Source organism: Ahaetulla prasina, chromosome 6, assembly GCF_028640845.1.
Source record: "Ahaetulla prasina isolate Xishuangbanna chromosome 6, ASM2864084v1, whole genome shotgun sequence".
Classification (NCBI taxonomy): Eukaryota; Metazoa; Chordata; class Lepidosauria; order Squamata; family Colubridae; genus Ahaetulla; species Ahaetulla prasina.
The window spans coordinates 51,999,696-52,024,488 of NC_080544.1; the positions used below are offsets into that span (position 1 = coordinate 51,999,696).

General features: G+C 35.0%; 1 protein-coding gene across 1 annotated transcript in view; it reads right to left on the reverse strand.

The window, feature by feature from the left end:
- Positions 1-557: 557 nt before the first annotated feature.
- TDRD1 (tudor domain containing 1) overlaps positions 558-24,793 on the reverse strand; it is a 42,105-nt gene continuing 17,869 nt past the window's right edge. Inside the window, exons 9-26 of the mRNA XM_058188611.1 lie at positions 23,345-23,518; positions 22,459-22,602; positions 21,751-21,919; positions 19,428-19,508; positions 18,530-18,706; positions 18,062-18,169; positions 16,860-17,030; positions 15,133-15,375; positions 13,745-13,867; positions 10,618-10,728; positions 10,033-10,203; positions 8,943-9,167; positions 8,020-8,139; positions 4,490-4,603; positions 3,016-3,183; positions 2,157-2,366; positions 1,955-2,001; positions 558-1,125 (exon numbers count right to left, since the gene is read on the reverse strand). Coding sequence (XP_058044594.1) covers positions 1,033-1,125; positions 1,955-2,001; positions 2,157-2,366; positions 3,016-3,183; positions 4,490-4,603; positions 8,020-8,139; positions 8,943-9,167; positions 10,033-10,203; positions 10,618-10,728; positions 13,745-13,867; positions 15,133-15,375; positions 16,860-17,030; positions 18,062-18,169; positions 18,530-18,706; positions 19,428-19,508; positions 21,751-21,919; positions 22,459-22,602; positions 23,345-23,518 — 2,649 coding nt within the window. The 3' untranslated portion in view covers positions 558-1,032. The remainder of the gene's footprint in view (positions 1,126-1,954; positions 2,002-2,156; positions 2,367-3,015; positions 3,184-4,489; positions 4,604-8,019; positions 8,140-8,942; positions 9,168-10,032; positions 10,204-10,617; positions 10,729-13,744; positions 13,868-15,132; positions 15,376-16,859; positions 17,031-18,061; positions 18,170-18,529; positions 18,707-19,427; positions 19,509-21,750; positions 21,920-22,458; positions 22,603-23,344; positions 23,519-24,793) is intronic.

A 24,793-nucleotide genomic window follows, 5' to 3' on the forward strand; every position in this document is an offset into this window, starting at 1 on the left:
GCATGAATTTTAATGTTTGCAAATGTTATTTAACAGACATCCAAGAATAATGGGAAAACTGTTAAACTAAGGGTTCACTGCAGAAGAGTTTGTGCATTATGGAGACTGGCTGTATTAGAATCTGAGAACATGTATAAAATTGTAATTGTTTTCAGCTCTCACCAAGTCTGTAGTTGAACGTGAAGATTCTTTGGGAAGTAGTGGGCAAGGGCTGCAGGCATCCTTAGGGATTTGAAGAGAGGGTTTATTCTGTGCCTCATAGAAATTCAGGGTTTTTCTTGCAGAACACTATAAGATTATTGCAGAACACAACTTATGGACATACTAGTGTTCATTTTTATTGACAGTTAACAATTTGTTTTTTATCCCAATCAAGTCTATTTGATTCCGAATCTGAATGGCTAAAGCCTATGTCAATACTGTACCTAAGACTATAGATAAAGGTAGATAATGGTTTTGAAAAGCCACAACTTATATGGAGAAATTTTATTTACTATTTCTTTGCTAATTTGTTGCCACACAAAAGTCAATGAACTTTTCAGCCGGGCTTAATAAAAGTATTGTTTTAATATAGATTATACAGTGTTTTTATATTGCATATATTTTAATTCTGCACAGATCTGTTCCAAGAATATAGCAACCTTTGAATATCTCTTTGAATATGGACTTTAGGGATCTAATTACATTTTTGTAGGTCAGAGGTGTCAAACTTGCTGCGTGGCATATTGCAACTTTTTCCCCCTTCGCTAAACCATAGGCGTGGTCAGCACATGATGCACCTGGCCCATGGCCGAGAGTTTGACACTGTTCTAAGTCATAGCATCTGAAAAATTTATGGCATTCAAAACATAGTTGCTTCTAAATTATACCAGTTATTTCATGGCATCCCTTGACAAAAAAAATAGTTCCGCATTTTGGGGCCTCAAAAAATCAGCAACTTAAATTTCAATATGACATAAAACAAAATGCATTAACTTTTAGTATTATTTTTACAATATTTGACATATTACAGTATATGATATCTACATAATTTTATTTTTGCAAGGGCTTTATAATGTCAGGAATGTTATCTTCACCAAACCGATCTTTCAGAAGAAAATAAAGAACCTGCTCAAGTATTGCAACCTATAATAAAGAAGAAAACCAGAAATTATAATGAAATTGTTTTGCCTCAAGCTAGTTTTTCAGTCAATTTACTGCAAACAGAAAGCACCACTAAGCATTCTAGTTCAGATTGTATTTACTTAATGCTGCAATTCATTAATCTTCTCATCTTTCCCATCACCCATCTCCTTCCACTTATGACTGTAACTTTGTTGCTTGTATCCTTATGATTGTTTCCCGATTGCTTATTTGTACCCTATGACTATCGTTAAGTGTTTGTACTTTATGATTCTTGATGAACGTATCTTTTCTTTTATGTACACTGAGAGCCTATGCCCCAAGACAAATTCCTTGTGTGTCCAATCATACTTGGCCAATAAAAAATTATATTCTATTCTATCCAATTTATATACTCTACTTATAAAATAATGAGTCTCAATAACAGAATACATATTTTCTAATTATTAGTTTGGAAGCATTCTCACGCTTACTTTTGCTAATTTCATCCTAGTACTTTTTTGTTAAAACAATAGTTAATACTCCTGAAATATAGATAATTAATTCTGGATTTATAGCCTTTTCTCGGGGAATGACCCCTCTAATCCATCCTCTTTATTACCTTTACAGTTAATTTCTCAAATATACTGAGAGCCTTAAGAAAGTACATAATATCAACTATGCAGTGACCTCTAAAAATTCCTGTTTTTATTAATATGTTTTATTATGCAAGTTCTACATTTGAAGACTTATTACTTTTTTCGTTCAGTAAAGATAAATGTTCTGTGGATCATTTCTATGTAAACAATTTGTATTTAGAAATCAAGAGAACTAATTTCAAATTGAAACTTACTTGCTTTTTCAACTCTATACAGCAGCAATCTGTTGCCTTTGAGCATTCTAAATGAAGAAAAAATATGTTTAAATATTTATTCCACTAGTGACAAACCCAAGTGAAAATTGAAATGCACTTCCTATCAGTTTTAGCTATGCTATCTTTCAGAAAGCATATACATAGCAGATAAATATGCAGATATTTATTTGGAAGTACTTACGATTCCCATTACTGCTGTATTTTGCCAAGTCTTCAATTATTAACTGTTCTGCTATATCAATAACACAATTTTCACTCTTTTTTTGCACTATCACTGGATAAATATTTTGAGTAACTTCTTTCACTGTAATTATTACATCTTTATTCATTAAGAGACTTTTCAGCTTTTCTATTGCTGATATAGACCACTTTCCATCCAGTCCCATAATACCTGGAATCAAGAGAAACTACAAATATATGATGGTTCAAAAGTTCAAAGAGGTTTAGTTTCAGTCAACTTTATACAAAATGGTAATGTTAGAATCATTTATAGTGCTCAACTTTATATTCAGCACAAATTAGATAAAGGAAGATCTGTCTCTTTAATACCCTCCACCCCAAGACATCAATACACTTCACTGAATCTCTGACACATCAAGAATACATGTAGCACAGTTTAAGGACTTAACGAAAACAAAAAAGGAAAGAAAAAGCTTATTCAAGCAAGGAAGTGAACTCCTCCTGAAACATCAATTTTAAAGTTCTTTTATGCTGATACTATTATGTCACTAATATAATTTCACATGCATTACTGCATTTATAGCAGTTATGCATGTGAAATTCAAATTTCATCTGAACCTCTAATTTTCATAATTATAAAAAACTGAAAAGAAGTGCGTGGTCTGCCCCCTGGCACATTTCTCTTTGCATTTAACATCTGGTCTTTCTTCTGTGGTCATCCAAAAGCAGCAAAGAAAAAAAAGAGCAACTCACTGGTTATTAATTTATTAGATTTAATGCTATGCAGACATAACTATATAACTCAAGAGTGGAATTAAAATATTTATTGTCTTAACAAACTGAACTGGTTGGTTTGTTACCTGCTAAGGAACATTTAAGTATTTGAAACGGTAATTGTAAGTAGGGTGCAGTTATAGGCCGAAGTCGAGAGAAAGGCAACATTTCCACATTTCCATAATCGGCATATATTATTTTGGCTTCAGATACATTTATTCCCAAAACAAGAGCACGGTACCATTTGTCATCACCTAAAATGGTGTGGGGGGAAAAAATCAAGTCTGAGAAGGTCATCATTATAGACTCACTAATCAACTGCACATACTCAAATGCTGAGGTTTCCCTTAAATATTGAGAACATTGCACCCTCTCCAATTAAGTCTTGGCTAGCCAAATCATCGTTAACTCACTTGCTCTTCCACCCAACTCTGTTTGTTCAATGAGTTTTTCTACATAGGAAAAGCCACTGTAGAGAATGTCCCTATTTCTAAACCGAAGAGTGAAAGGTGAAAAAGGAGAGAAGTCTTAAAGTACCTTTTTAAAAGAGAAAACTAGTTCTACTTAACATACAGTACGTGGGCAACAGATAGTGCTATCAGTGTACTTATAGAAAAATTATTTGGAAGAATTTTCTCAAATAAACAAGGTCATATTTGAACAGAAATTTATTTTTGAAGGACTACATTTCCTTAAATTGAGATTAATTCAAAAAGCAAGGGAGCTAGATAATGGAAATCCTCTCTTTCTAACTTAAACTGTCATCCACCTACAAACTCAAAACAATTTAAAAAAGAATGGAACTATGGAAGTTGTTTAAGAGGGAGATAGCCAAGAATAAACAATATGACCAAATACCATCACAACAGTGGAAGCATAGCTTCCCTCGCAGCAATTCATTTCTTCACAGCTTGTTCTCAGTGCAGTCACATCCAGAATATTTCCCTCATTATGACACAAGTTCCTTAAAGACCTGCTGATTTGTTCCATCTCAAATAAACACCCTTCTGCCCTAAGTCACTAGCAAAAGAGACATTGTGATCTCTCCTGATGTCCTGGCTGGTTATCAAAAGATAAGCCTAAGTCTAACTAATTGCAAAAGGTTAGAAAATCAATGTCATTAATAAAAACAGAACAGAAAACTTACAACATTTTTCTATCTAAAATAACCACATTCTGGCTTGCTTTTGACGCAAATCAAACAATTCAGAACAACTTGTTTGTTTTTTCCATGCATAAACTACTCAATCAGTGTAATTAACTTTTTCTGTGAATGAAAAAATAATCTGCTTTACTGACCACCTAATAAAACTATTGAAATTGTGAAGTAATGTTATTATTAGACCTCCTCCAGTAGTTATTGGAGTCATGTGTTGAACCACTAAATGCATATATTGGTTTCCGAGTTTAAATGAAATAAACTTAAATACAATACATTAAAATAATGATGCTTTTACCAATCTACGAATCTCTGCAGCACATTCTACAGTAAATAATTTTTTTTATTTTATCCATTTATTCAAACACACACATTTCAATTTTCCAAGTCCATTCCCTCACCTGAAAACCTGGCACAACAGGGCTCACCAATCTTTGGTTGGAAGATGCTATCATTTTCAGCATAGCAATAGTCGGCAAGTTCAATCATTAGTTTTTCGAGCTTTGCTGAATCCGCTGAAATGAAAAGAAAATATTTTAAAGGGCTGCTTTTGAATAACATGTCCAAATATGTTCTTTAAGGCTCAAGAATTTTTTTTTGCACATCATCTCTGACTTATTTTAGCAACATTAAGTCCTGAAAAAGTAATCTTTCAACTGTGTAAGTTTATTTGCATTTAAAATTTATATATGCATATGTGTGCACGAAAATACACACATGCATGTGCAAAATTACCTGCCATTCTGGAAGGCTTTCTGTCTTTTACTCCTGAACTAATCACCAAGAGCCTTCTAGCTCTCACATTCTATCCATATGCAGTTTACAGGGTTTTATTGCTTTTATGTCTGCCTGTCTGAAATACTAGGAACAAGGAACGAAATCCTGCCTAGACCCAGCTCACTTGCTGTCTTCTCACTACCCTCATACTTATCAATGGTTACTGAATGGAAAGCTAAAAAATTTGAACAAAGCCTTTAAGCAAGCCTACTTACTATGGGACGTGAAACTCAGAAGCCAGGAAGGTACCCTAAAAATATACTTGAGAAAAGAGATCACTACGTCTACACTTAACTTTTCAACAATTTCAACACAACTGAAACAGAAATAAATCAGCTAAGCTTTTGAACTCTGCTGACATAATGGGAACAGAGTTCTGAAGCTGCTTTCAGTTTACAATAATCATGTGAAAGTGCCAAGGATTTAGTTTGAGTGGGTTTTTTTATCTGACATTTCCCAGATTCTGAAAAAAAAAAGATTTTTTTTTGGCCATACTTCAGGTTCAAAAGAATAAAGAAGTCACTGTATCATCAGCAAATGTGGGGCTGTTTTCTTAAGGGAAATCAAATGCACCTGAGAAAAAACAACTATCCACCCACTACTTTAAAATTTCAGATTTGCCTACTAATATGAAAGGATATCAGGCTGCACATTTGAGATGTTATAGAAATGTTAAACTTGGAAAATTATTATTTTGCACCACCATGACAATTTCAGCACTGATTTAAGCTCTGTATAGGGATACTTCAAAACCATAAACTGATTAGTTCAAACATTCACTCTTTTCTCTGCTATTTGCAAACATAAAAAGTCCGCTTACAGATTTTACATTCCTCTTTAATGATCATTCTGGATGATAATCTTGTCCTGCTCTTTTTCCCCTAGTTCTCTGTAGCTACACCTCTCTGAACATCAGTCCACTCTTCCAATTTCCTCCCATTGCCTTCTTAAGCTAATCAGCTAGCAATGAAGGTGACTATTAGCCTTAGATTCTGGTTTTCTTTATTATCTGAGGATTACTTTGGATTCATACAAAGCAATATTTAGGGAAATCAAAATGATTTCTGGAGACTACCACTTCTCTCTGAAAAGCTTCTTGCCAGTCTTTTTCTTTTATTTTAAGCAATAATATAGGAATCATAGATATAAAAACATAATTTTTGCTTTTCTGTTAAAAATGTGCAGAGAACAGGAATTATGATCTATTTCATAACTGGAGCAAGCTACTATGTTCCATTGCTGAACTATTTAAAATTAGCTGCAAATTCAACAATTCAGTCCAATTTTCAGGCAAAATGAAATCCTGGAGTGATTTTATGAGGCATTTAGGGCAAAACTCATAATTTTACATCTTTTACTCTCAGCTGTCTCCAGTATGGCATCCCTTCCAGTTTGCCAACTGTCCAATAGGATAGAATCATGTGAAGTGTTACTACCACTTTATAATGCCTTGGTAAGACAACACTTGCAAAACTGCAGCTAGGTTTGGACACCACAATGTAAAAAAGATGTTGAGACTCTAGAAAGAGTACCAAAAGCAGCAAAAAAGATAATTAGGTGATTGGAGGCTAAAACGTATAAAAACAGTTGCTGGAATTGGGTATGTCTAGTTTCATGAAAGAAGGAGTGGGGGCAACATGATAGCAGAGTTCCAATATCTAAGGTGTTGCCACAAAGAAAAGGGAATCAACCTATTCACCAAAGCACCTGAAGGCAGGACAAGAAGCAATGGATGGAAACTAATCAAGGAGACAAGCAATTAGAATTAAGGAGAAATTTCCTGACAGAATTAATCAGTGGAACAACTTGCCTCCAGAAGCTGAGAATGCTACAACACTAGAAGTTTTAAAGAAGAGATTAGACAACTATTTGTCTGAAATGTTATTTCAATATAAATTCAATATAAATATAAGAATGAAATTTCCTACCTGAGCAGGGGGTTGGGTTAGAAGACCTCCAAGATCCCTTCCAACTCTTGTTATTTTGTTATTCAATTCTCCAATATTTTTCCTTCCAATTAAAGTACAGCTGCCAACATACTGGTGTTTATTTCTTACTGCAATGGTCTCACTACTATGGAAAATGTTCCCTGTGCAAAATAACTTGCTGCACCAACTTTCTCCTGTAATAGCTTAACACCTTCCCTTCCCATCCTCCCTTCAACTATCTTTAGTTTTTGCCTTCTCCATACTTTCTCATCCTAAATCTCTTCTGGAGAAATACAGTTCCATATCTAGAACAAAACAATCCCATTTTGTTCTATGTGAAATCTAAAACTTTCAAAATATTTGTGGTTTGATTTGGTTTGGACCCCAAACATGCGAAGCAGCTCTACTCTGCATGAAATATTTAATGCACCAGAATTAATTTTTAGAATGAAATATTCTTCTCCAATGGCTTCCAATAGTCTTTTTGTAACTTTTTTGACACTTTCAAAATCCTGTTTCTGTAATAAATTAAAATATTCCAATGTTCCCGAAGGAATGAAATGTAAAAATATGATTAAACAAAATGCTAAGATTTTCCTCACTTCATTTTGAATGGATAAAAATGATGTAATTTATGTAATGTAAACACTATATTCCCTGATTTACCGGATTATCCTCAATAACAGAGGATTCTCTTCCCCTATAAATAGTTTATTAAACTACTTAAGTAGTTTATTAAAACAAGGTTTCATTTTATTTCAAATTGTAGTATCCACAACCATCTATTAGTATAAAATTGTGTTATGGGGCTATCAATCAAAGGAAAATTGACCTTCTAGAGGAAAAGTACCTGTTGATATTGTAACAGTGAAAGGGGACGTTCTAAATTACTTGGCTTTTCTCATTTTTGGGAGGTAGGAAGGCAAGAATGGAATAGGAACATCCTTAAAAATTGGATGGTTTCCAAAACCATCCTGAAATAATGCTGCCAAAATTCAGTTATTTTGTCTCTAAATTTTAGCAGTGCAATTTAGTGTTACAGAGAGCTTAAATTCATAATCTTCCTTCTTGTACTATCTAACAGGAACTCTATATTCAAAGGGTAGAGACAGTGAGAAAGGAAACATGCTGGAGGGTTGCTATAGTTTATTTATATAAATACATAATTTGTGAATGGGGGTCAATAAATATCATTTTCGTTGGCATAGTATACTTTTGATTCTTACCTTTCATTTCTTTTGGTATAACATAAAATAAGCCAGGATCTACCACATCTAATACAAGAGCTGATATTGTATCACCAATAGAAAATGTTGGCATTGTCCACTGCATGCTGGTAGATGTACCTATAATATCAGATGAAATTTTTTAAAAATATACCATATTTTATACAGCCAAATCCAATGAAAATGTTATGGAACATCATCATGTACTTCAAAACAAGATCTCCTGTACAAAGGTATCTGGTATCTTCTGGATAGCATGCTACAATAATTATAATCTAGTCTTAAAAGAGAACAGAAAAGATAAGCAAAATGTACCACGTCTGGAGCGAAATATTTTATATTTCTGAGTTTTTGTCTTCATTTAGGATAAATTTAGACATTTTACTCCATATTATGATATACTGCAATTGGCTTGAAAAAAACAGGAAAAAAACTTGTCACTGGCTGGAGAAAGTTGTGATAAGGGTATAGTAGAAATGAAAAGTTAGGTAAATATTACTGCCATTCTGTTAGGTTAAGTTTATTGTTGTTTTTAAATCCTACACTTTGGGAAGGTAAGAGTGCATAGGTGGTAATAAAATACTGACTTTGAATGTTATGAGTGGTGCATGTTTAGTTTTTCCCCAGTCAGGTTGCCAAACATAAAACTGAGCTTAGGATATGTGCATTACAGCTAGAATAAAGGCTTCAAACTCTGAAGTGAAACACTGTAAGTATTTCTATTGTCAAACAGCATAATATATTCTTAAGTCTTGCTTCCCATGTTTGTACGGAAACATGGGCAAAATGTTCTATAGAAGGCTCCTTTTTTCCAAACTCGGAACATATTTTTTTCCTCAGACAAGCAATTTTTAGAGATTGTCATACCATTCCAAACAACAGTAATATTACATTATTTTGGAAATTACTTGTTATCAACTCACATGGTAATGTATTTGGATTTAATACTAAGTTTTCTTTAAAAGCCAAATGCTTCTTTATTAATATTTCACTGATCATGGGAATGCTACTAGAATTATCAATAAGCTCCACTTCAGCACCATTCTTCATTACAGAAATTACTCTGGCCTGCAGTTTTTTCTCAGTTGCATACATCTGAAAGGTTGTTATAGCTTCTGTAGTCCATTTGTTATTTATGGGTTTCACACCTGTGGGGTACAGAAAGAAACCTTAAATAGACGTTCATTACTCTTTAGAAAATGCTTTTTGAAATCATAATGAGCACAATATTCCTTACACTTCTTTAAGAGCAAGTATTAATAATTTTAGCAGGAATTAATTCATGAATATGAAGAGAAATACTTTATGTTTTCTCAAAGCATTAAAAGGATATTGCTATGATTTTTCATCTTTTGACTCTTTGGGGCAATAGAAAAGTTAATGTAATATTAAATAGCACCTCACAGCAAATTTGATTGTTGAATGATTCAAAATGTTTTGATAGGGATTTCCAAAACTGTTATGAATAGAAGTGTTCAATATATTGGATTAGGAAAGAAGTATTTTTTCTGTGTCTGGTCTCTATTAAGGCCTGCAAGTATATCCTATTGTGGAATTTTGCATCACAAAACCACATAACTGCTCAACAGACTACATAAAGCATCTTGACACTACAAATTTTAGCCAATACTTGAAATTACTGTTTATCCTCATGTCTTTTTATATTTTTTAAAAAATTTGAGCTCACTTCAAATGATCAGACTAAAGATTATCTTTACATTAATTCCAAGTTAGAAGCAACTTGACAGGACATAAAAGACTCAGCCATATTTACTAGAAAGTATTCTGATATTTTGGATCAATTGTACCATTTTAAGGCCCCAGAATTTTAAAGCATAACTTAATAAAAAGCAAATTTGTTTTGTTTCAAAAATATAAAATGAAGATAAATTATTCAAATGTATACTGTACACAATGAACATCTTCCAGCATAAATGAATACTATGATGTATTATTTAGATTTTAATTTAATATCTTATACATAATTCAAGAGTTCCCTACTACTGAAATTACCTGAAAGCCAACATTTGATTCCCTGAAAGGGAAGTTTCAAGAATGTAGATGAAATCTGTCTAATTTTATCTAGAGGAATTTCTTCATAATTTCCATAATCTACAAACTGAACTTTAATTACTTCAAGTGAAATGACATCTTTTACAAAGACACGATACCATCTACCATCACCTAATTTAAAAGAAAAGGACATTGAATAAACACATAATTTACTTATTTCCAGAAACCTGAGCTTAACCAATTTTATTTAATTTACATCGTTGTTATTTATAGCTAGATAATAACTCTCTTACAATGCAAGAAATACAATAAATGTAGAAGCATCTTTTTCAGAAGAAAAAATCTACATCAAGCTGCAACAATCAAGGCATAATGTAAAGTAAAACAAAACAAAACACAACATTGCACTAACCTAAACTAGTCATATACTTCAGAAATATGAAATATAAATATTCTAAAGTATGGTAAAATGGAACATTCACAGATCTCACAGAATACTTTACTACTTCAATTTATATTCAAATTTGATATATGCATACAACAAACATTGACATTTCTTAAAAAAACAGGGAAAATATTATTTACCAGAAAAATAAGCACCATATACATTCCCTTTTATTATTTGGGAAACGTTGGGTTTTGTTTTCTCACAGTACTCTGCTAAAGATAAGTTGAGTTCTTTAAGAGCATTCAAATCTGAAAAAGAATTGGTTGAGATATTGAGGTGTTTTAAGATTACCTCAAGGTTAATACTCGTACTTTTAGTCAGACCTGTCCTGGGGTAGTCTTTGTAGCAAAAGCCTATAAAACAAACATTCTAAAAATGATCAAATAAATGCCCATTGGGCACTCTTATTTATTTTAGGAAATTTATATTACTGCCTATTCGCACATGGCAACTCAAGGCAGCTTATAGGAATATAAAAACCTCATATATAAAACAATAAAACTAATAAAAGGAAATAAATAATTAATAAAATAATATAACCCTCTCTGTGCCCCAGTGACAGTATATCACATGAGCCATTTAATGGGTTCCATCCCGCTCTGCATTACCCAGGCCCGCTGGAAGAACTAGGTCTTCAGTGCCTTCCAGAAGAGTGTTAGAATGGGGCCACTGTAATATCTGTGGTAATGTTCCAGAGACAGGGAGACACCATGGAGAAGGTCCTTCTTCTGGGTCCCACCAAGATAATAATCCCACCAGATTATGCACAGAGTCTGTTTGGGATAGGGCCACCGCATCCCAGACCAAACATGGCAATTCTCCTTGAGCCAAAGAACCCCAACCCAGAGCCACTTGGTCTTGCCAGGATTCAATTTCAATTTCAACCCATCCAGCCCCTAACAGCTTCCAGGCACTGTGAGAGGGAAAACCCAGCATTGCTTAACTCACCACGGGCTGAGACATACTGCTGAGTATCATCAGCATATTGATGATACCTCAGTCCATGGTGACGGATGATCTCATCCAACGGCTTCATATAAATGTTGAACAGGAGTGGAGAGAGTACCTGCAGAACTCCGCAAAGCAGTGGGCAAGGGCTAGATCTGTCCCATCCTATCAACACTGACTGAGAATGACTGCAGAGGAAGGAAGTGAACCAGGATAGCACAGGGCCTCCCACTCCCATCCCCCGAAGCCGCTATGGTTGATAGTAGTGAAAACCGCAGAGAAGTCAAGTAGAGCAAGGATGGATGCACTACCTCCATCCCGCTCCCGCCAGACATCATCCAAAAGTGTGACCAATGCAGTTTCTATCCCATTTCCAGGCCTGAATCCTGACTGGTAAGGTTCTAGATAATCCGTTTCATCCAGAAACCTCTGGAGCTGCCATGCAACCACCTTCTCAACAACTTTCCCCCAAAAGGGAAGATTGGAGACAGGTCAGAAATTATCCAACAAGATGGAATCAAGCAATGGCTTCTTAAGAAGGCAGACCATAGCCTCCTTAAAGTTCTGGGGCACTACCCTCTCCTGTAAGGAAGCATTAATCACTGCTAGAGTCTACCCGCCCATCACCTCCCTGGAAGCTTTCACAAGCCAGGAGGGACATGGGTTTAAAACACAGGGTTCAAAACACATCATACTCCCTATGATCCTGTCCACTCCACAGGAGCATCAGGGTCAAACCATTCCCAGATAGCAGGGTAAGAACTTGCCTCAGTGGCTTTCATCAGACCAGCAACCACACTGGCATTTAACTGGGAATGAAGTAGAGTAATTTTGTCTTCCAGAAAATCTACAAATTCCTCAGCACACTCCTTCAGGTGGACCTCAATCTCTCCTTCCCCATAAGAAGGCGGCTCACCTTAAAGAGGGTTGCTGGGTGATTATCTGCAGATGCAATTAGTGCAGAGAAGTATTTACACTTCACTGCATGAATCGCCATAATGTAGGCCTTAATACCAGCTCTTACCCATGTTCTACCAAGTTCATACCCTGTCTTCTGCCAGCGGCACTCTAGACATCTATTCATCCCTCTCTGCTCCTCCATGGACAGCAGAGAGGTCTACCGGTGAGGAGAGATTGCACGGGTGCAATCCTATCCAGAGCTTCAGGCACCTTCCTATTCCAAACAGTGACTAAGAGCTTGGCTGGACTGCACAGCAGATCTGCAGTTATAACTCCTAGCTCCTTCTGGAATCCATCAGAGTCCATTAGTTTGCAGGAGCGGACCAATCTAATAGGCCCTGCCTCCCTGTGGGGGGTACAGCTCTTGAGAAACTCTTTGCCACCAGACTGTGATCCGATCATGACAGGGGGACCAAGGACAAGTCCAGCAATTCCAGGTCACATAAGCACTGTTCTGACACAAAAACATCAAATTGGGTATGTCACCACTATTCCTAGTGAGGCCCTGGACCTGGAAGGCATAGTTTTCATGAAAGCTACCTCTGACCCCGCCACAAGGGATAGCAGGTTGAAGTCCCCCAGAATTATAAGCCTTGGGAAGTCCACCATCAGCCCCATGGCGAGGTCCAGGAGTCTGGGTAGGAAAGCTGTCACGCAGCAGGAAGGCTGGTCCAGCAGCAGCAATCCCACCTGATCCCTTGAGCCCAATCTAAGAAAAAGGATCTTACAGCCGGGCACTTGCGGAGCAGTGCCACATATCCAACAAGGGTATTCCTCCAGAAAAAAAAAGGAACTTTGGCAGAAATAAGTGCAGAATTTACTTATTCTATGTCAATATGTATATAGTTCCAGGACTGTATACATATTTATTTAACTAATTTTCTGGTAATTAACCAAAGAAAGTTGCACAATTTTTTTTTTGGAGAAAATACTTACATCTGCAAACTGCATAAATATTCTTATCTCTATAGCAGATGTAAGATATTGCTTTGGTGATCACACTAACACATTACAGTTAGGGTTTACTTCAGGATATTTCTTCAAATCTGTTTAATTCCTGCTTCATATTTTTTCCTAGTTAATGAAACTCCTTCTATAGTTTCATGTTCACTCTTTTCCAAATACTACTAAACCAAAATTTGCCTGGTTTTGCATGCAAGCTAGGCAAATTTTGGTTTAGTAGTATTCTAAACCCAAGTTCTCTTTACTGATGTGTCAAAAACATACATCTAACATTAATTACAATATATTTATTTAAACTGAATGTTTATTATGTTAATGCCCTTTTCCTGAAACTAACAAATCTATTTCTAGCCCAAGGAGGATTAGAAAGCAAAGGAGGAAAAAAAGATGTACCGTCTTCATTTAATAACTGGCAATAGAACTTGCTGGGGTTGTACAACACAGAGACCATGACGTTTACCACCTGTTTAGCTGTTAGTGTGACCCAAGACCAATTAACAGACTCCTGCGTTTCACCTATAGGAAAGGAGAAGTGAATATAAAGAGCGTCTACAACTATGTTTTAATAACCTTCTTAATAAAATATATATAAGTAACAATACACTCATACATATAATCCAACTAAAATATCAATTCTATTCATTTTTAGAAGCATCAGTTTTAATTTCAACATTAATCAATGTCAATGGGTAACTTGTTAAAATATAATAAATATATAAAATACTAAATAATGTAAGGAATTGGCATTGCCCAAGCCTCCCCAAACAGATCCATGAACATGTCACTTTGTGCTTACTAGTCTTTTTTTACAAAATAATTTGAACATTCATATGTCATGCCACAAAATGAAACATGAGCCTGACATCATATTTCTTTGCAGAAATAGTGCTGGGTTTCATAACCTTTCATAAACTAAATCTTGGAGAGCTAATTTATCTTTAGAGAAAAACATACCATATTTTTCGGACTATAAAACACTATGGACTATAAGACGCACCTAGCTTTTGAGGCGGAAAACAAGAAAAATAAAATCTGCCTCCCAGCAATTTGCCTCCTTGCAGCAAACAGCAAGGTCAGCTTCAGCACAGCCTGATTTAACACGAACAGCTGACTGGCAGTTGAATCTGCTACCCGGAATATCTCCTATTGCCTGTTCCAGGCTGCAGGGATCACCGCCGCCTATTGCTGCCGGTGCCGCCCATCGCCGTTGTTACCCATCGCCGAGGGGGCATAAAAGGAGCAGAGGCCAAAAATGGGGATGCACGGGGTGGTGATGCGTGGCGGCGATCCCCACAGCCTGGAACAGCTTATAGGCGGTATTCCAGCTGCCAATCAGCTGCTTGTGCTAAATCAGGCTGTGCTTTAAGCTGACCATGCTGTTTGCTGCAAGGAGGAAATTGCTGGGAGGCAGAGGCTGAAGGGTGGGGGCCGGCGGGTGGGCGAGTCTTCAGCAACATTATAAGATGCACAGATATTTCCACCCAGTTTTTTTTGGGGGGGGGGAGGGGGGAGAGAAGTGCGTCTTATATTCCGAAAAGTATGGTAGTTTTTGTAGACCTCACCCCTCATGCAGCCACTTTTAAAAACCATATCTTGTACTCTAAAATCCACATTTGTTCCTGACCCTAAAAAAGTACCTATTCTTGTTCTACTTGTTAGAATTAACACTAGTAGTTTGTATTCAATTATCATTGTTCTTAAACTCAAGTTATCGTCCATATACTATAAAAATAATTTGAATGCTTTAATATGAACTCACAGTAATGACCTTTTACACTTACCATTTGTTTCTTTCATTGTTTCAATCTGTTTCAAAAGAATAGGTCCTTCTTCTACTGCATAACCTAACTCTAAAAGATGTTTAGATACATTAATTGATGGAGTCACAGATTGATCTGTAATTTCTACAACAAAAGTGTTCATTTTCTTGTCAGTGACTTTTATGGCAACCACTTTATTCTGGACCAGTTTTTTCATGGCAAAAGTTGCTTCCGCCGGCCAGGTCCCAGATATTGGTTTCACACCTGAAAACAGAAGGATCATTTTTTAAAATGTCATACATAAAAAGAGAATACATAGTTTCTCTTCAGCTGAATTGTGTCTCCGAAGCACTATTTTGTAAAGAACAATCCAATAAATTGCACTACCTTTTAGGAATGTTTATTATCTTTAGGATATTAGCTTGCTTACTTTATCATGTATTTCACATTTGCTATGTTCTCTTTGTATGCATCCAAACAGAAACTATTTTTTATAGCTAAATAGTGCTGTTGAAGACATTTTGTTGCATCTTAATGAAGTATTATATCCCTTTTGGCTAACAAATGAGTAAAAGAGGATTCAGTGTGTCATTAAAGGATGCAGATTTTTTTTTTAACCAGCTTGGTTTTGATCCTTATTTAATTTAGCAGAGATATGTCAAAGATACTTCCCCACTAAAGGGAACACTGGGAACTATTTGTTTACTTAAAGCAGCTTGTTTCAACACATGTGCATTACAGCTACCTCCATAATACAGACTATCTTCACACATGGCATTGGTGCCACATTTAGTATGGCACTGAGCCCTAGGTCTCGCTGAACCAGTATTCTTTTGGCTCACCTGAACTCTGCATTTGTGCATCTTTAATTGCTTAGGTTTTTTCAAATATAATAAAAACATCTTTGATATGAATTATAGATGTTAAATATGAGAAACTGTCTGTCATTATTCATATAAGAAGGACCTACAAATCCAACCAAAAGGTGTTTTTGGATTGAAAGGATTTGCCGGTGACAACACTGTTGCCCAGGGCATACCAAATGGCCAAAAATAATGCAATCTTTGGGGAGGCTCCTTGTGTTCTCCCACTGGTCAAAGCGCCACTCAACTCATGCCATATTCTCTGGAGTACTGATTACTACAAAGATATTTCTGAGAATTCACAGAGAAATAATAAAAAAATACGTAAAGTAATTAATATTGTGCTATTGTTTTCATCTATCCATACAGATAATTTTATAATTTTATGGCCCCGATGCAATTCTTTTGGAAGTTGCTATCTTTAATTATTAATAGCTGAATTAGTCAACAGTAGATGTTCTAATTAGATAGTCCTACTATCTTGTTCAAAAGCAAAATATACATTTTTGCTGAGTGTATCCAAGAATAAAGACTTTCCTAGAAGGATGATATATATATCAATACAATTGATATATACCGTTTATTACACATAGGCACAATTAAAAAAATGAAGTCTTAAGGCAGGGGTTCCCAACCTTTTCTATACTCTGCACTCCTAGAACACTGATATATTCTTGCACCCCTTACAAAAGTAAATAATTATAGGCATATAATTATGCAGATAATTATTTCTAACTTCTAATCCCAAATTTTTGCACTCCCTGGAATATCGTCTCGCACTCCCAGGGGGTGCAAGCATCCCCAGTTGGGAACCCCTGCCATAAGGATTTCTTTACAAAAAGTCATTGTTCCATCAATACTGAATTATAATTATTTATTTCCTACCTGCTAGGGTACAATTCATAGCTTGCATTGGTAATTCCATTAATTTCTGAACAATTGGTCGAAGTCTAGTTAACTGTAGCATTTCAACGTTTCCATAATCTATGTATCCCACTAAAGCAATTTTCTCTGAAATAAAGGATATCACTGTTGCACGATACCACTGGTTATCTTCTGAGGAAAAAAATGTGGAGGAGTCATATGTAATCTTAACAATTTTTTTTCATTAAAAGTGTTGATACATTACAATGTTAAAATACAATATAAAATGAAGTTTGATGTAAAAAATAAAATCACAAAATAATAAGGTGCCCTATACACAAATAAAGACAATAACAATAGGGAGAGTTCTAATTTATCCTCTTAAAAAAACAAGGTACATTGAGTTTATCAGAAGGTCAGAAACTATTTTACTGCTTATTTTAAAATGAAAATATTTGTGCTTCAAAAGAATAATATATGGTACATGAAATAAAAGGGAATAAATAAAGAGGTTTGCCAAAAGCTGCTGAACCAAGTCAAGCTTTATATTTTATAGTAGCTGACATTTCAGTAACAGTCTTATACTATTTTTGTTTCTCTTCTAATACTTCTATATAGTGCTAATGTTAAACCTAAAGCCAGTCTGGAATTTAAAAAACCACTTTCCAAATTGGTTTTATAAAACAGCACCCAAAAGAGAATGGATTTGGTTGTGGTAATATAATACTTCTAAGGCTGGTACAGATTTCTTCAAAAAGGACTAAATGTCTTGTTATTTAATAGTGAATTCAAATCCTAACTTTTCACCAATAGTTTTAATTTGTTTTAACTTATCATGATAAATGCAGGCTAAGAAAGCTAACAGTGTAGCTTTTGTTTACTTTTGTTTCATTAATATAAAATTCAAGCAGGTTTATATTCAAATTGCATTATATAGCCTTAATAAATACATATTAGAAGCTAATCATTATTCTCGCTATTTCTTTTCTATGCTGAACATTAGATTACAAGCATTTTAGAGGTTTGATGACTTATTCTTTGAATAGATACACAATACTGAGGATCCTGATTATTACAAATAGTAGTAATATAATGTGAGACTAATGTACTTTACAAATGTAAAGACTAATGTAATGACTACTAAGACATAAAGTAAGACATAATGATGATACTGGTGATAATAATGACAATAAATACTCAAGCCGTCTCTTGCTTCTCCATACCTGTAAACTGGGCACAACACACATCTCCTACTGCTGGGCAAAAATCTGGGGTGATCGAGGTATTTTCACAATATTCACGTAGGCATACTTGAAGTTGAGAAAGTCTGCCTAACAACACATATACTTACATTAAAAATTGCTACATAAAAAAGAGCAAAATATGTTTCAAAAATACATAGTTATAGTAGCATTGCATTTAGTTAGCCTTCTAAGACTCATTTGGACCTGAAATCAGTTTTGAGATTACAGAAAAACTTAAGTCGTTTATACAGCTCATGATAAAAGTATAAAACAATTTTCAGACTGCATTTTACATTTTAATGCTGTATCAGTCTGCAATTTACATTTTAATGCTGTTCTCTTCCCATGCTCACACATAAATTTCTTATATTTTCTCAATAATTTATTAAATGCACAAAGTATACAGGTGCAAAAGTATTTATATCTCAACATAAAAGAAGGACTTACAGCCATTTATTGTCTGTTGACAAAAAAAAATTCCTGGATTTTGTATATGGGCAACCATGCCCAAAAATGTATCTCCTGTAGATACTGAGACAATCTTTGGAGTTAAGTGATCAGTATGATCCAGTTCTTTCCATTCCACTTTCTTTTCTAGAACAGATTTTTTCCCCGCAGTATGATCTAAAGGGAAAATGATTTGCAAGGTCTAGTTACATATTTAAAAATCTGTGTAGAAAGATCCCTCACCTTTCTAACTAACCACTATTAAAATAAGTATCTGCTCTCTATTATAGTATTGAATCTATGAATGCCAATACAATCAAACCAGAGTTTACAAAGGTACATGAGTTTACAAAGGTACGTTAGTGAAAGGCAAGATATTCCCTCCCACCATACAGACTGAACATATTCGAGAAAAAAGAAAAACTGAGAGGAAAAGGGGACAAATTGGACTACAGGAGATTGGTTGCAACAGTGATGAGAAAATGTGTACTAAAGTGATAGTCTTTATTGGACTATGTTGTCTCAGCAACAACAGCATAAATTGCTGTCTTATGGAAAGGACTTTCAGGCCGATTCTAATAAATTACTGTCAATCCCACAAAATAGATCAGATCAGGAAAGTGATCTGATTATACTCCTTTCAGATAAGGTATAAACTATTTCCTACTAGTTGTCCATTGTCTCAAAAATTCAAATCCTGGTCCATCTCCCAACACTGTGTAGCTATTCATTCATTTGCAATGTTCTGTTCTTTTCCAGTCCTCTTTTAGAGTACATGGATGGATGAGAACCCCAAAATGTTGTACTTCCTTTCTAGATCTTAGAATGTTCTAAAGTAGTGCATATTTCTTGACTTGAACTTTGCCTGATATGGGAAAAAAAAGCTTGATAAACTTACCCATAACTGAAGTTTTCTTCTTACTATCCTTTGCATTCCAGTCATGCATATTTTCCAAAATAATTTCATGCAAGTGTTTACCTATTAATACATATAATACTACATATATTACCTATAGTTTATACAAAGATATTTGGAGATGAAAACTGCTTATATCTTTATAAAACTGATATTTACATATGCCTAAAAAAATAAAATAAAAAAAACATCAAAAGCATAAATCCATTGCAGATTTAACTAAATATGCATGAACTAATCAATATTACCGTATATACTCGAATATAAGCCGATCCGAGTATAAGCCGAGGTCCCCAATTTTACCCCAAAAAACTGGGGTAAACTGGGGACTCGAGTATAAGCCGAGGGTGGGAAATGAGGCAGCTACCGGTCGGGGAAACCCTCCCTCCCTCAGCCGAGAAGGCTGGCGGCTCCCCCGCCCTGCCCTCTCACTGCACCGGCAGGGCTTCCCCGCGCTAATGCAAAAGCCCGCCAAGTTTGCGCCATCCGGTATAATGTAAAAAAAAGAAGAAAAAAAAAACTCGAGTATAAGCCGAGGGGACGTTTTTCAGCACAAAAAACGTGCTGAAAAACTCAGCTTATACTCGAGTATATACGGTAACTATTCTAAACCAATTTTTTTCAACACAAACTTTGAACTTTCTTCCCAAAGCATTTATATTTTTTCCACAGTACAGTAGAGATGCAATATATTTGGGAACTTCAGGCCATACATACATGGTGAAAGCCTTCATACTCTATGGTAGTTACTTACACATAGCAAAGGAATGAATACACATCAGTAGTGGGTTCCTCTTACCTTCACTACTAGTTCGAAACCAGGATGCATGCATGCGTGCACTTTCTTTGCTCGTGTGTGGCAATTCTGCACATGCGCAGTGTCCGTGATGACGTCCGGGTGGGTGAGCGGAGCTTCTTGCCACCGCCGCCACTACCAGTTTACCCAAACTGGGATGAACCGGTAGAAACCCACCACTGATACACATGCCTATCTAGAAAAATCTTTCTGTTTATCAATCTACATTTGGTCAAATGTCTATGGAGATTCTCAATCATCCAGTTATGGCTGTCCCAAAGGTGCTTTTTCCAAAAAGCAGCTGGAATTTCTTTGAAAATGTTTTGTTTCCCATCTTCTGTTCTAACTAGAGAAGCTTCTTGGATGAGAACAAAAAGTTTTCAAAGAAAAAAACCAAGAAAGTCGTTGCCTTTTGAAAAAAGTACCTTTAGGACTATACGTTGGCCAGGACTTCTCCCAAGAGGCAAGCTGAGCAACAGGTGATCTCCCACTAGCAATTAATTGATTATGTTGCCAAAGCTGGCTATTTGGCAGCTCATGCCTCAGATTTTAATGGGAGCAACAAGGAACAACCCGAGATGGCCCTCATATGATTGCAAAACCTTCAGAAAAGGGGGATCTTGAAGATGGCAATTCTTAGTAGGAGCAATCAGAAGTTTGAGTTATGCATCTTTTCCCTTCATTTTTCCGTTTGTTTATACCTTTTAAAGTTTTTCTTTCTTTTTGATCTATATTTTAATCGACTGGTTGAATGCCGATTTATTCTATAACCCACTGCAGAATTGTATTTTTGATATTCACTGTAAGCCTAACTTTTGTCAGGTTTCCAAAGAGGAGAGTCTACTTTAGAGTCAAATAAATGAGAGGGTTATTTAAAACTCTCACATCTTTTTTTAGGTTTATATGAAAGTCTGAAAAAAATTGACCTAATGCAATAGACAGCATTCATGTGAACTTCTAAACCATGGACCACAGGTCACACCAAGCAACCAAACTACGTGCTACTGAATGCCTCCAAGCTTCACTGTCACTACCAGCTCCAGTGCTTAGTGTTCCACTAACAACAGTTAATCAGCATGTCAGATAGTTTTTTGTAATTATTTTTAATTTATCTACAAATTGCGTAGGGCTGTTCTAAATAACTGCTTCCAAATCATTTTGAAGACTAGAATTGCAAATTAAGAATTATTTTTGTAATAAAATATAAACATATTTGACTTATATGGTGAATGATAACAAAATACTTTTAAGTGGCAAAATATTGCTTACTTAAAATGCCATGAGTAATCTTGTGGAAAAATTAAAGCAGAGAAAACAAAGAATTTTTATAAAAAGCATTCAACCCATACTCTTATATCTTTCAACATCTTTTCTGACATAGTTAACAGGAATACATTGTAGGAGATTTGTAAAATTCAAGTTTGTTCACTAAACTTCATTGTAGGAATCCTTGTTTAATAAACAATTGTTATAACAAAAATATAAATTATTACTGTTATCTGAATTTACCATAATCTGTCAAGACAGCATCTACAGTAAAACAAGGCAAATCATCCATCGAAACATCAGTGATAATTAATGAACAATTTTTTCCTATAAGAATTGGAGCAATAATATTCTTGTAGTTTTCATTCCACTGTTTTGTATCAAGAACATTAGCAATGCGACACTTAATGGCCTAAAACAAAAAAAATGTAGCTTAGAAAGTTGATTATCCTAGTTAAAAAAAGAACATAAAACAGCATGCTACTATTACAATATACAGAAGCTCTAAAATAGTCAAAATACAAGCATCTTGGGGGGGGGAGGGAATCATGATAATTTCTGTATTTTTAAAAACTCTTCTTTTAAAAATATCTGAGTATGGAGCTATTCCAGTGTTCAATACATCTACTTAAAGGTTTTCTCCAAATGCAATAACCTTATTCTGCATTCACAGATTACCAAGAATGGAAATCAACATTTATAGATCCTTGACCAAGAACCAGGATAAAATTTAATTCCATCAAAAATATCTTACGTCCCAAAGACAAAAATAGCTAAATTTTTGATCAATTTCTTTTATTTTTCTAGGAGCAACATTTTCAGAATATCTTGTTACATTTTTTTTAAAAAAAATAAGGTATATTCTCTTGAAGCCAAAATTTGGATACTTAACATATTCTCAGACATGGTATATTTTCCTCAGTTTCTTAAGATATTTAAACGTATACTTACACAGGGTGGGATCTGTGAAATATCTTTGTACAAGCCTTTAATTTTGTGTAGTAGTATATTTTCTCTTTTTCCATAGTCAATATACAGTACCTGAGCGCTCTTTGTAAGGATATCTATTTCTTTTACGAGTACCCTGCACCAAGTCTGAATGGGAACAAGTTACTTAACTACAAAAAATTTTTTCACTATGATCTTCTTTACTAGAAGTTGTCTTCAATTCAAACACTACTTCACAATATAATTTTGCATATTTAAATTATTTAGCAAATCAAATCATCCGTTCTTCCTAACAAACAGACCCATCCTTTCAATAGGCGGTATCTGATTACATTAACTTCAATATTACTTATAAACTTAAATAATATGAAATATTTCAGGTGACCCTATTTTAAACAACAGAAACAAGATTAGAATAATTTCTCTTAATTTTCTCAGTTCTGAGTTTTCATTTTGCTGTAAAAAAGTAACCAGAATTTTGTTCTGCAATTTTCTACGGCATTTCTTGTTTTGGCTAAATTAAAAGTTACTATTAAATACCACAATTACGCTTAGTCAAAAAATAAATATGAATCTACTGACTCAATATAAAGAGAAATGCTATATTGCTGGTAATCTTTACTTCATGATAGCCTCTACAGTTGTTCAGTCAAAAAGATACTTTTTGAACAGGCCTGCATGCATATGCCACATTTAGTATCTCCTTAAATAATTTCTTTTCCTGCCTTGCATAATTGTTGCAAAATCCCAGGAAAATACATACTTAAAGAGGTGCCAACAGTGCCCCTACCTCTTCTGAAACTTGCTGCACCCCCAAATGGAAGCTGTGACATCCATAATAGTCAGCAAAACACAAATGGTCAGTACGTTTACTCTAAAGTTAATTTACCTGATCCAGAGAATATTTTGCAACACCAACTTCTCCTTTGACAGGAGTATATTCTTGATTAATTCCCTTGTAATCTTTCAGTTTCATTGTTAGTTTTCTAATATTACTTTGAACTTCAGGAGAATTGATTTGTATGTAGAATTCACTAGGATTATGAAAATCTGTTATTGTACCCTAGAAAAGAAACGTTTTTTAAAGCTTGTCTTTAACATTAGATTTACTCAATCAATTACATATTTATCACAACTGAATACATGAACAAAAGTTACTCAAAGCATAAAAATTTAAAGGATTCTTATCAAGAATAAAATTAAAATCATTTTACAGAAAGTAAGGTAGTCCCCTTTTTGGGACAAGAATTTGTCACCAAGTTAATTTATAATTATGCAAAACATTATACATAATTCCAGCACATATTAACAGTAGTTCCAATAGCCCTGGTTACAGTTATTAAGCAAAGACTGCCAATTCCATCCACTGCTTCTTCTCCAGCCAGGCCTGGTGTGTCCCTTTGGTAGATGAGACTGCACTGCCCTTGCCGCCACTTCAGTTCCTCCACCAATCTTCCCCATCTCCATCCTTTGGGCAGCCTGTTCTGCCATTTGCTCCGTGTTGCCGCCAGATGACCTTCAATGTTACCTTTCACTCTCTGCTGACCTGGAATCCAGGCACTAGGTGAGGATGTGGCCTAAAGACATGGTCAGAGAGTACAGCTGAGCTTTGTCGGTCAAAGACAAACTTGCCAGGCCTGGTCAGAGAAAAGGCAGTGGGTGCAGTCAGTGGAGGAAACATGATGGTGGTCCCAGGCAAAGGCAGCAAAGCCTTGCAATCTTGGAGCAGCAGCAGAAGGCAGAATACAACAAAGGTCACTGGAGGAAGAGCAGGCAGTGGCAGAGTTTAGGGCATTCCAAAGGGTAGAAATGGGGACGGGGGGAGATAGGCAAGTAAGAGGAGTTGAAGTGCACAATTATCATATTGCCAACATAACTGATTGCTAACAACCTGAATTTTGATTTGGGGACATTGGAACTTCCATAACTTTAAGGATGGTTGTCGTTTAAGGACAGTTGTAACTACCATTTGTTTAGCACTATCACTGAATGTTAACAGTAAAAAGTTGTTAAGTTGGGACTGCTTGTATTATTAATTTAGCTAAGTCTTTGTAGCTATGAGGATCTTATTATACAAAATACATTAAAATGTAAAATCAGAACTTACTTTCATTGTCATATTTTTCTTAAGTCCTAAATTATTCAAATCAGACAGCATTATTTTCTTTCCTTGTTCTACATTTTTAGTATTCACTGGTAATATATTTTCCTGTTAGAAGCAAAGGTTTACATTTGATTAATAATAATCCTATTTTCTACTTAAAAGAACTCAAAAAGATTGACTCATCTAAGGAAAATAAATCATTGATGAATTTATAAGAGGATTTATAATTCTCAG